Genomic DNA, 13,857 nt, shown 5'->3' with positions numbered 1-13,857 from the left:
GTTTCTGGTACTGCATAAAAAGCAATAGAAGAGACTATCCATTTATAGGCAAATTGAAGGAGATGCGAGTAGTTGCAGAATTAGTGAAATAATTCCATATCATTATGATTATTATATATTTGTTTGGATTGTGGAAAGCCAGTAGTCCTTTGGAATAATTCCATATCATTATGATTATTATCTTATATTTCTATCCAAGTCTTCGTAACGTTTTCTCATTCGTATTAAAAAAAATACAAAAAAGTAGATAAGAAATATGAAATATTTAATAAATTAATTTTATTAATAAAAACAAAGATAAAGATAAGTTTTTTTGGAATTTGACTTATTTTTGAAGAATTGGTATTTTTTATAGTGGTGAAGACTTGGTATATGACAGTGTGATCATTCTTCAAAAAATAGCATAATTGATCTTTTGAATTTGTAGGTCAATAAGTTAAAAATATTCCATCTCTCAATTAATATATACTAATATACATTTTGAATAGGTTTAAATAGTCTTGTGGTCCCGGTAAGATAGCGAGTTTTTGCGATTAGTCTTTAAATTTTTTTCAGCTCTGAGTCCTTATATCTCAAATTTGTGTTGCATTTATTCTATTAAAAAAAGCTGAGTTGGCAAATGACACTGATGTGAAATGTCATTTATTTTTTATATTGTTTAATATTGTGCAGACGTAGATTCAGTACGTGGGAGGATGATTTAAAGGAGGACTAAATGGATAAAAAGACACCATTTGCTTCATCTTCTTCATCAAAAAAATTTGTGTAGGTTGCTGCGTTTTCCTTCTATGTATCATGGCAACATCATCCTTAGGCAATTGCTCGGAGTCTGAAATCACAATTTGTGGTTGCAATAGGGCAATGCAGATGTCCACCTCAAGTTCAAGGGAAAATCCTAAACGAAGATTTTGGAAATGTGCAAATTCAGGTAAAATGTTAAGTTGCAACCTATCTTTGTGGGATGATGAACTTCAGCGCAGCATATCAAGTGAACCGAAAAATCCAATTGGTTGCAATTGCTCAAAAGTGGTAATGGAATTAAGTTCCATATAAAAAAGGTTGAAGCTAGGAAAAAACAAAAGGTGAAACTAAAGTTGGAAAACAAAAGGAAGAAGGCCAATTTGTTTAGGATGTTGTTGATTTTGTCATGGGTTTTGTTCTTTGCTTACCAGAAATGGTAGTGAGTTCCATGTTCATGCTGAATGTAATTTTTATGTTTTAGTCCCTATAAGATGTTTAGTTGTTAGATTTCATCCCTGTATTGGTCAATTAGTTATGAATTTTGTCCCTTAAGTGTTTTGGCATTTTGTATTTGGTTTGTATTTCATAACGGGTTGTTTGTATGTCATATCTTAACCTTGTAACGGGGAAGTTACATTCATTCTAGGTTCACAATATGTCGAAATGGAGTTATGTAACCCTACCATAAACATAATTGTCATGTCGTATAGCTGTTTACGACCATTTGACGATATCGAAAACCCATGGGGCCTTTGTAAACGTTTCCAAATGGTGGGGGAATCCTTTCTGGACCCTGTGGTATAATGTAAGTCAAAACGGGACCACTTTGAGCGTTCGATGGCACTGGCATCAAACTTGTTGAGGATGTTATGGCGTCTGACACTGGCGCCGAAACCGTAGATCCCCATGTCGAAGAAACTATGGGTGGTAATTGACTATTGTTAAGAGAATTTTGATTTGTTGGTTGTGGTTGACTTGCCATTTTCCTAACGTATCTTCCCTTAGGTATTCGTTGGATGCTTGTGGCTAATTTACCACTTCTAAGTCTCATGCAACAACGTAAATACTAAAGGATAATAAAGACTTGTAACAAAATATATAAAAAAAGTTACGAAAAAGAAATAAAGCACGGTCCCAGTGGGCGTGCCAATTTGTTTACCGTGAAAATTGGTAAACAAGCGCTAGTCTTCCAAAAGTAAAAAGCTTTTGGTTACTCACAGGATCGACTAGATTAATCCTAGGACATGTGTTTTATATTTTAGATATGTTTGTATAAAGTGAGGAACAATTCGACACAAATCATGTTCTCGTTTCAAAGTTCGTCTGATCTACGTAAATCTTTTAAAATAGAATTGTAGCTTGTAAAACCGGTAATGCAAAGGCAATTGAAGAATAAATTGCAGTAATGTAAATGACAAGAATGTAAATTTTTGGCAATGTTAAAACTGTATAAAACTGTAAAAAGGATGTAAAGTCGGTGTCTTTATACGTACATTCTCATAATGTCTCGTTTCTCACACACATGTACTTTGAGTAAACTAATAGATTTTGTACAAGAACACACTGAATCTAAACGCTAAGACTCCTATATATACTAATTTGAAATAACCATCCCCAACGGTCTTTCGATCAGAGTTCGCCATGTTTCGCTCGGCATGCTCTTCCATTGCCCTCACCTTATCATAAGCAAAGGGAAAAGTCTTGAAATCCTCCAAAGAAAAATCCGCTATAAAACCTATCCACTCGAAAACCTTCAACCAAATATCCACCACCTTAACATGTTTGGGTCTTTAACATGTAATCTTCTCTGCCTTTTCAAATTCTTGCCCATTTCCAATTTTCTTCTTTCCATTCCTCACCTTTTACAATCCAACATGTATAATCAACCACACTTTTTCAAAAAATTTACTATGCACACAATCCAACTTTTCTCGATTACACATTTTCTGAATACCCTTTCTCTTACTCCACATTTACTTTCAAAATTCATCTTTGTCTTATCTCAAAGGGCATGTTTGGTTTGAGATAGATGGGTGAGAGGGGAAGAGAGTGGAGAAGAACAAAATCCCTAAAAAACACACTTTTTGCGTTCCTTCAAATTAGAGAGATTTGAATGAGAGGGAAGAGAATATGAATTTTTACCTTTTAAAAATTATTATATTTACTAAAGTATCTTTAGTTTAATTTTATTATTTCAAAATTATTCATTTTCTTTTATATTAGAGTTTCTCTTTTGTGTTATTTTTTCTCTATGATTTTCATCTACTTATTATAATTGATCCTTGCCTTCGTTTTATTTTTGAATTTTTATACTTAATTTGAATTATAGTTACTAGGGCTGGCCCAATCAACATAGAGGCCCCATTCTAATTTCAAAAATAGTCCCAAATTTTAAAAATAAATATAATTATAATAATTAAAAAAACACAAAACAAAAAATTATATATTAATCAATAATATATTTAATTATAATTATTTTGAGTTTTTATCTATCTCAATTTTTTGTATGTATTGAGTTTTTGTGATAGCATTTTTTTATTTATTGGATTCTTATTATAAAATTTTATTTATTTTGATTAGTATTTATAAAAAAAAATTGAACTTTTCAAAATTTAGGGTCATGTGCTGTAGCGCTTCTTGCAATTGCACAACTCTGATCCTAATAGTCAATGCACTTTTTTATTTTTTATAATTTTGTATGTTTAGTTATGTTCAATTTTTTTCTTCTAATTTTGTTATTTATTCTATTATATTTTCTATTATATAAATTTTTAAACCATTAATTTTTTGTTTATTCATTTTGGTAAAAAATTTAAATCATTTATATTTAATAATAAGTTATTTTATATATATATATATATATATATATATATATATATATATATATATATATATATATATATATATATATATATATATATATTGGATGATTCATCTCAAAATTTAAAAGTTCTTATCAACTAATACTTTAATTTGTGTCAAGAGAATTATAATTCAAATCAAGATTAACCAATTTTTTAATGTTATGTGATATGTTATTACTTTTTAATTGTTCAACAATAGAAATTTTATTACCAAAAAAATATATGAGCTTTTCACCTTTGAATATTATATCACTTATATGAGATCATAAGGATTAAAACGTAAATTATTAATAAAATTTCTCTCTTCCCCTCGTGAACCAAACGTATTTTTAATTAAAATTTCTTCATTCTCTTTGTTGGAACAAAATTTGTTCATATAAGTGGCTTATAGAAAGATGATCATGCATAAATATTGTATACTTAGAAGTATACCCTTCCACAACTCTATTTGATAATTTTCTTAAAGTTTCGAGTTGTAAAGCATACATGCAAAATAGTAAGGTTTCACCTTTGGTGCCCACGTCTTCTTGGGCCCATATGCATTAGTTCCAGAAGATCTAAGGTTGTTACATTTAGATCTTTTCAATTTATCAAAACAAAACAGTTCTAAATGACTTGTTCTCTTACACTATGTGCACATATAAACGAGACATTCTTTTCCTTACGATATATACCTTTCATAGGTTTTATATCCTTTTTAGATACGATGTTAAAGAAATTAAAATGATACGATGTTGAACGAGTTGGAGATGAACTCGTTTAGTGTTCTCATAATTAATAGAAATGATAAACTTTGTTGAGTTCAACGTAGTTTTTGTAAGGGTTGGATGATGATAGGAAGCAATTCCTACCAAGACTATAATCTAGGGTTTCTAATGGAAAAGAGGAAAGAACAATAACAATAAGCTAAGAAAATAGAATTAAAAGATAACTTTGATTTTCATTGATGATTTTAAATGTCTCTATGAGACTACAATATATACTACTATTAGTGGGTATTAAACCTAAAAACCCAACACCTAATAAAAGCCCAAATACACTTAGAATCCAATAACAATATTAATAAATAATAACTATTATACCTTCTATCATTACTTACCCCTTCAAAACAACCTTGTCCTCAAGGTTGTAAAATAATTGTTGAAAGAGTCACATGATCAATGGTTCCAATATTGCTTGCCATGCTTTTGATAAAGTATACTTCTTCATGAGCATTAGATAATAAAGACCAATTGTAACACTTCTGCTGCTAATGAAAAAATAATATGAGTAATTCCCATTGCAGCAGTGCCCCACCAATGTAGATACAACTTAACAACACATGGGATCTTAGTATTTGCAGCATCAGATATTAATGCAGGAATATGTTCAAATTGGACCTTCATTTCATATGCATCAAAAAAATTTCCTTCAGGCCTATCAAACAATTTTCCTGCCATAAACCTTGGATAAGCATTAACAGCTAGTTTCGATCCAGAATAATCGGTAAATGTTCGAGGCCATCCTCCCAATTTCCATCTTCCATCTTCTACTTGTTGAAGAAAAATGGTCACAACACCATCAATTAACTCCTCTGTGAGATTTTCCACATCACTTAGTTTCTCCTTCAATGCATCATTATCCAATCTATTTCGTTTTCCATTTAGTCGACTTAAACGCGAGCTCACGTTTACAATGCAGCCACCAGCAGCAGTTGCCTTTCCATCCTCCTTCATCATGTAATATTGAAACAACTGTTTCGACCAACACGGCGTGAACAATGGTGATTTGGGAATAAAAATCTCATAGGCAACTTCAAGATATGCATATTCATCAGAATTGTAAAATTTCAAAGTAACTAAGACATTATGTGTATAACCTCTAAGAAATAAAGGCGAAGCAATCCTGTTTTTTCTTATCTCATATTTTAAGTCTAAGCCTTTCCTTCTCCATCTCTCACATTCCACCTCCACCATATTCTTAATGATTGGATCTGTTGAATCATCAAGAACTTGAATATTAATTCTATTGTATGGCCATGATAACCTACATGCAGCTCCAATTGATAACTGATACCCCTTGTATTGTTGTTTGATAACAAAAACGGGAGGGAGATTCAAGTGTGATGAGTGGAAGGGGGCAAGTGTTTTATTGTAGTTTTTGAAAGTAAAAACAATCACAAAGACTGTTGCAGCTGATATTGATAATGGATTAGAAACACGAAAACTTAATGGATTAAATGGAACTTGAATTGCACGGGAGGAAAGCTCTAAAACTCTTACTTCTTGTGAGTTACCAAAAGAAAATCCAGCCAAGCCAGAAACTGGATCCGAATGTCCTTCAAAAGTGTGTAAACAAGTTTTTACCTTCCAAATATTTGAAGTAGTGTCACTTGAACCTGTAACAAGCTCTCTTGTGGGTAGCTTTATAACTGCTTGAATCGTTGAATTGTGAGCCTCCCATGTCTCAACGCATTGATCATTCCTCCACCGTTTCAAAGTACAATCACTGGAAGGCGAAACAAGATCTCCATCATCAAACACATTATTCGTGACCTGATACGGATGACCTTGAAAAGTGACCATCTCAGAATGCATTCTCACAGTCAATTCTTTGTTAACTTGAACATGATTGGTGTGATTCATGAGCTCACCATCGTCGTCAAGAATACGATAGCAATGAACCCTTATGTTTGAAGTATCAGAGATGAATCTAATCTCAGAAATGAATCCAACTCCCCCTCCAGGAAAAACAAGCATTCTTAATGGTCGTCGGCTTTCCACTGGTCGCGACAATTTATTAGTCGTATCTTTGGAATCTGGCGGTCTTGGTGGAATCGCAAAGTCGACCTTATCGTGAAACACGATGTCGTCGAAGGGAGCTTCGATGTTGAGCAGTAATGAAGAATTGAAATATGGTTGTTGGATTTTGTTAGCAGATCTTGGCGAAGAAAGGTATGGTGAATTTGTTGTTGTGCAGTGGTGTGAAGTTACGAAGAGATCGGTACCAGTAAAATTGAAGGTTGCAAGATGTTGTGTGGGTAGGAAATTATGAATCTGAGATGAATCATTAGAAGGAACGTACAATTTCTCTTGAAGATGAATTAGCATTGTTGATTGCTGTGATTTTGACTCTTCTAATTTATCCCAAATTGCAAGCTTGTTGTTCATACCAGAAGCATTTACCTCTTCTTGGTGTTCCACCGGTAAGAGTTGAAGTTTCAGTTGTGACTCTTCTTCTCCACCATGTTTCATCGTCAGATTTACTTGTTGCAACTGTGTTTGGTACATCTTTGGTGACTCTTTTAGGTCATCCTCTTTGAGCTTCAAAGATTCATCTTCGGCAACAAAATCTTGGAGAAATGAACTTTTTTTAATTGATTTCACTGATTTCAGATCTAGCTCCACATCTTCTTCCTCTTGGCCATCCTCTATGAAATGATTTTGTTTGTGGTTAATTTCAACAGTAGAAGTTGGTTCGATAAACAGATCTGGCTCCTCCTCTTCTATTTCCTCATCTAATTCCATGAAAAAATGTCTCCATTTGGGTTTAAAATGCCATAAAAATATTTCTGTGAAAGTATTCCAAGACACGGAAGGATGAGGTCGAATCCTCCATAGCCACCATTTAAGAGCACAACCTCTCATTGCCATTGCAACTACCTTCATTTTCTCCTCATCCTCCACAATATTGTTGACTCTAAAATATTTTTCAATTGAAAAGATCCACCAAGATGATTCTTCTACTCCATAAAAATTACGCCAGAACCCCATTTAGCAGGAATGAGATCTAAATGAAAGCACCAATTGATAGGAAGCAATTCCTACCAAGACTATAATCTAGGGTTTCTAATGGAAAAGAGGAAAGAACAATAACAATAAGCTAAGAAAATAGAATTAAAAGATAACTTTGATTTTCATTGATGATTTTAAATGTCTCTATGAGACTACAATATATACTACTATTAGTGGGTATTAAACCTAAAAACCCAACACCTAATAAAAGCCCAAATACACTTAGAATCCAATAACAATATTAATAAATAATAACTATTATACCTTCTATCAGATGAGGCTTTCATAAGATAAAAGAAAACTGAAGAGACATGACAAGTTAATCTCTGTTTCTTAAATAAGAGTAAACCATTTCACCACGGTTGGAAAATATGACTATGGTAAAATCCTATATATTTATTTTTATTTGAGCAAGACGCGTGTTTTCAACAACTTTTTTTAAAAGCCTAACATTTCACCACGGTTGAAAAATCTAACACTAGAAAAAGTGGCTTATTTTAAATTTAAAAATAAAATAAGAAAGCAGGTGCCACTTTAATAACAAAAAATCACAAATTTTTCCGCGTTAGATTCGAACCCATTTTCAGAACATGTTTTCCCCACGGTTGGGAATTGCAACCATGGTGAAATATAAATAATAGACTAACATTTTTTTCCTAATAGATTCAAAACTATCTAACAAGAAAAATATCTAACATAAAGGGTTTTGAATCTATAACTAGTTACTTGAGTTAGTATGATAACGAATGTGTTTTATAGCTCTATGCTCAGTTACCACATTACACTAACAATTTTTAAAACAAATTAAAATAGAATAACTTGTCCATATACGAAATTTCACTTTTTTCTTCTTGAAGTTGAATGTTTGGTAGTAATTTTCATGATAATTAATTATGATTGGTTGGGTTTACGCGTAGAAAATTGAAAATCCGATGCCCGAACCAATTGTCATTGAATTTCATTGGTTTGGTTGGGTTTTTGCCAAAAGAGAAAAAATGTCCAACCCAAACACTATGGTTTGGTTCGGATTGTTGTTTGGTTCGAATTGACCCGAACCAATGAACACCCCTATTTGTTATAGTGAAAGTGGGGAGATCGATAAGATCCATAAAGAAAAAGAAGTTAGAAAACCCAAGATTATTCGTCTTCCCGTGAGTGCCATCAACATCATTCCTCTCACAAATCGAATACGCCGAATTAAAATCTCTAAGAACACACCACACATCACTCATAGTCGCCCTTCATGAATAAGAATGTCATCTGACATGACTCTTTTTTAAAGCAAATAACATTGAGTTTACACAATGACCACAAAATGTAACACCCCATAATTTCATAAATTAATTTAATTGGAATTTAAATTAATTACTTGGAATTAATTAAATTAATTGGATTATTTGGAAAATTGTGAAAGGAAGAAAATGGGCTTTTGCGTAGTGGTTAGTAAAAGGGAGGTGTTATTCGAGTAGGCCTTACTAACTATTAATATATTTTCATAAAATAGAAAAATTTGTAAAAAGAAGAAAATAGAAGCAAAAGAGGATAAGAGCAAGAACGTAAAGGGGCAAAAGGAAGAAGAGAAGAGATTCAATATTATTGGCTAAGGTAAGTGGTGACTATTTCCAATTAGTATCTATTATCGGTTTATGGGTAATGAGATTGATTATGTATATTATTGTTCTCAATTGCATGGATTGTGGGTTTTGGGGTTTTGGAACCTTCAGGGAAAATTGGATGATTTTGATTCAAATGCATGTTTATGAGTTATGATTGATATTAGATAAACCCAAACCATGTTAAGGATGTATTAGAATGTTGAAATTGGTGTTGTTTTGATGTTGTGTATGTTTTGATACAATTTAAGTTGACTTAGAAATGGTAAGATGCTGTCAAAAGTGATTTTTTTGTTACAGGCACGTGGTAACCAGTTACCTGAGGGTGGTAACTGATTACCTGACGTTACGTAGGCGAGGGAAGCCTATTCGTTGTGAAGTAACCGGTTACTTCATTTGTGGTAACCGGTTACCTCTATTAAAAATTGTGTTTTTGGGCTGTGTGGGAGGGAGTTACCGGTTACTCTAATTGAGGTAACCGCTTACCACTGTTACGAATAGGATTTTTGGTTACTCCGTCAGGCATTAACCGGTTACTTCATTTTTGGTAACCGGTTACCGCTGTTGTGTTTTTGAAAAATACTTGTTTTAATCGTAACTTTCAAACCGTAAGTCCGTTTTAATCGTCGTTTAAAGTATTGGAAAGATAAATGGATTTTCTATTAAATTAACTGGTTTAATGAATTGTAACTCGGTTTTATTTAAAACTCTCGATTAAATCCTTGTGGTGTGTTTTCGTATGTGATGTGCACTATTTGCTAAAATGTGATAATGCGGTGATGTGGTGACAGCATAATTGTGATATTGATGCTGTATTTGGTGTGAACTATGTATAATGTATTTGTTGAATTGTGTTGAGGTGTGAATGCATTATATTCGGTTTTGTTCCGGTGAGTTATCGGTGATGATTGTATGTTATATGTTGTGCATGCATTCATAAAGCATAGGTGTAGTTGTATCCCGGTGTTGTTTGGATCAACGAAGCTAATTCCCATTCTGTGGAATTAGTGGATTGGCGTGACCGTATCCCGGTGATGTTTGGATCGATGTGATGGGTTAATCTCATGTGTTAGTACCACATGCATAGAGTCTTGCATTAATGTATGTATTGTTATAACATGATTGGGGGACTTCCAGTGTCATAACTTGGTGTTGTATTTGTGTTGGTTTGTATTTCCTAACTGTGGATAATTTATTCTAAGTTCTGTAAAATGCTGCAATAGGGTGAACAATTATTTATGCTGTTTTGTTATTTATGAGCTTTCAAAATTTGTTAATTGTAAATCTATCTCACCCTTACTGTTGACATTTTTCAGATTGAGGAGTAGCAACTTTATTGTTTTGGTGAGGATGGCTCGTAGAGTTAATCCATTTATTTTGGGGTCGTGTTGTGTCATGCTTTGATCTTGTAACACTAGGGAACTTTAATTGTTTTAAGAGTTATTTTAATAAACTCTTATTTTAATTATTTGTATAACTTTGTTGAAGTGAGATGGTGAATTTTTATGTTGATGACTGAGGTTTACATTATCCAATTTTATGTTGATTCCGATGTGTTTAAACATGTTTGATTATATATGTTCCTCGAAAAAGCAGTACAGGTGTTTTATTTTATTTTAGGAGTTGTAACATCCTTTTGCATATTTTACCTTGAATTTATCTATTAATTCGCGGGGGATTAGAATGGTGTTACAATAATGGTATCAGAGTAACATCAGTCATTGTGACCAGAGTCTTAGTGCAGTTAATCCCTTGTATACGACTAGTGTGAGTTATCACTGTCGATACTTTGTTCTAATGGATTTTTTTTGTGGATTAGCAGAACAATGGCTGGAAGAGGTGGAAGAAACGATGATGCAATTGATGACGCTTTGGATATGATTGTTGGTGTGCTAGGAGGAAATCCTAACGGAGCAGGAATTGGTGCTAACCGACAATTGGGAGATTTTCAGAGGAACAATTCTCCATTGTTCAAAGGCACTCATGATCCTGAAGGTGCTCAGAAGTGGCTGAAGGAAATCGAAAGGATTTTCCGAGTTATCGATTGTGTAGAGAATCTGAAGGTGAGGTATGGTACTCACATGTTATCTGAGGAAGCTAACGACTGGTGGGTTACTACTAGAGCTGAACTGGATACTGATGGTGTATCAATCACTTGGGTTGTATTCAAAAGAGAATTTCTGAGGAGATACTTTCTGAAAGATGTTCGAGGAAGAAAGGAGATTGAGTTCTTGGAGCTGAAGCAGCGTAATATGACGGTACCGGAATATGCTTCTAGATTTGTGGAATTGGCTAAGTACTACACTCACTACAACAATGATGAAGCTAGTGAATTCTCAAATTGCATCAAATTTGAGAATGGTCTTCGTGATGATATCAAGCAAGGTACCAGATATTAGAGGAATCATAGGTTTGCTGATTTGGTGGATTGTAGTAGGATTTTTAAGGAGGATAACATTAAGCTAAAGTCATCTCACTATCGCGAGTTAGTTGACAAGAGAGGTAAGAAACCTATGGATTGAGGTAAGGCATATGGTAAAGGAAATCTAAGGCTGGTAATTGGAAAAGGCCTAGTAAGGGAGACTATAGTGCTCCTGTTAGGTGCTATAAATATGGTGAAACTGGACATCGTAGGAATGAGTGCAAGAGTGGAGAGAAGAAGTGCTTCAAGTGTGGTAAAGCGGGTCATATTGCTTCTGATTGTAGGATGAAGACCATGACTTGCTACCATTATGGTGAAGAAGGTCATATCAGTCCACAGTGCACGAAACCAAAGAAGAACCAATCTGGTGGAAAGGTTTTTGATTTGTCTGGGTCACTGACTACTCCTGAGGATCGATTGATTAAAGGTACGTGCTTTATTCATGACACACCTTTAATTGCAATTATAGATACTGAAGCGACTCATTCGTTTATTTCCTTGGATTATGCTAAAAGATTAAATTTGGAAATATCGGATATAAATGGAAGTATGATTATTGACACTCCTGCGTCGGTTTCAGTGACTACTTCGTCTACTTTCTTGAATTGTCCAGTTGATATTTTTGGTAAGGAATTCAGAATGGACTTAGTGATCCTTCTGCTAGAACAACTTGATATTATCCTGGGAATGAACTGGTTTGAAGTCAACCAGATTCATATTAATTGCTTTACGAAGACAGTTATTTTTCCTGAAACTATCGGTGTTGAGGACTTGGTGATGACTGCTAGACAGGTGGATGAAGCGGTTAAGGACGGGGCTTCCGTGTTCATGTTGTTTGCATCAATGGAAGTGAAAAGAAAAGCGGTGAGTAGTGAATTACCAGTTGTACGTGACTTTCCAGAAGTCTTTCTAGAAGATGTGAGGGAGTTTCCACCTGAGAGAGAAGTAGAGTTTTCTATTGATTTGATTCCTGGAAGTAGTCCTACGTCGATGGCACCATTCCGTATGTCAGCATCTGAATAGGCTGAATTGAAGAGTCAACTAGAAGAGTTGCTTTAGAAGGAGTTTATTCATCCTAGTGTTTCGCCGTGGGGTGTGCTAGTGTTGTTGGTAAAGAAGAGAGAAGGCTCTATGAGGTTGCGTGTGGATTACAGACATCTGAATAAAGTTAATATCAAGAATCGGTATCCGTTGCCGAGGACTGATGATTTGATGGATCAGCAGGTTGGCACATGTGTATTCAGCAAAATTGATTTGAGGTCTGGATATCATCAGATTCGTGTGAAGACGGACGATATTCACAAGACTGCATTCAAGACAAGGTATGGTCATTATGAGTATACAGTGATGCCATTTGGAGTGACTAATGCACCTGGTGTTTCATGGAATATATGAATAGGATTTTTTATCCTTATCTCGACAAGTTCGTTGTGGTATTTATAGACGACATCCTGATATATTCCAAGAGTGAAAAAGAGCATGCGGAACATCTAAGAGTTGTATTAGAATTGTTGAAGGAGAAGAAACTTTATGCGAAGTTATCGAAGTGTGAGTTCTAGTTAAGTGAAGTAAGCTTTATTGGCCATGTAATTTCCAAGAATGGTATTGTCGTAGATCCTATGAAGGTAGAAGCGGTATCTCAGTGGGAAACTCCGAAGTTAGTTTCTGAGATTCGTAGTTTTCTTGGTCTAGCAGGTTACTACCGAAAGTTTATAGAAGGATTTTCAAAGTTAGCATTGCCATTAACTAAGTTGACTAGAAAGGGTCAAGCGTTCATTTGAGATTTGAAATATGAAGAAGGATTCCAAGAGTTAAAGAAGATGTTAACTTGTGCTCCTATTTTGATTTTTCCGAATCCAGCGGAATCTTTTATAGTATATTGTGATGCTTCGTTGATGGGTTTAGGTGGTGTATTAATGTAGAATCAACAGGTTGTGGCTTATGCATCGAGACAACTCAAAGTGCATGAAAGGAATTATCCGACTCATTATTTAGAGTTGGCAGCGGTAGTATTTGTGTTGAAATTATGGAGACACTATTTATATGGTTCGAGGTTTGAAGTGTTTTGTGATCACACAAGTCTGAAGTATCTATTTGATCAAAAAGAGCTTAATATGAGACAAAGGATATGGTTAGAATTTTTTAAAGATTATGATTTTGGGTTGAATTATCATCCGAGTAAAGCAAATGTCGTTGTTGATGCTTTGAGTAGGAAATCCTTACATATGCCTATGCTGATGGTGCGGGAATTTGATTTAATTGAACATTTTAGAGATTTGAGTTTAGTATGTGAAGGTACTCCAAATAGTGTTAAATTGGGTATGCTGAAGCTGACAAGTGGTATCCTTGATGAAATTAGAGCGATTCAGAAAGCTGATGTTGAATTGGTTGATATATTGACTTTAATTAACCAAGGCAAAGGAGGTGATTTCCGAATTGACGAG

At 34.1% G+C, this 13,857-nt stretch overlaps 1 protein-coding gene across 1 annotated transcript; it reads left to right on the top strand.

Moving 5' to 3' along the window:
- The first annotated feature begins 12,052 nt into the window (after positions 1–12,052).
- LOC131648545 (uncharacterized) lies at positions 12,053–12,436 on the top strand. The gene has a single exon (XM_058918297.1). It carries the CDS (start codon positions 12,053–12,055, stop codon positions 12,434–12,436), a length of 384 nt encoding a protein of 127 aa, XP_058774280.1.
- Positions 12,437–13,857: the final 1,421 nt, after the last annotated feature.

The sequence above is a fragment of the Vicia villosa genome, linkage group LG2 (genome assembly GCF_029867415.1).
Source record: "Vicia villosa cultivar HV-30 ecotype Madison, WI linkage group LG2, Vvil1.0, whole genome shotgun sequence".
Lineage (NCBI taxonomy): Eukaryota > Viridiplantae > Streptophyta > Magnoliopsida > Fabales > Fabaceae > Vicia > Vicia villosa.
The sequence above is the reverse complement of the archived record's forward strand: the minus strand, read 5'-3'. Positions and strand labels throughout refer to the sequence as shown.

Coding starts and splice junctions, on each gene's coding strand:
- LOC131648545 (XM_058918297.1), top strand. CDS start 12,053: ATGGACTTAGTGATCCTTCTGCTAGAACAACTTGATATTATCCTGGGA.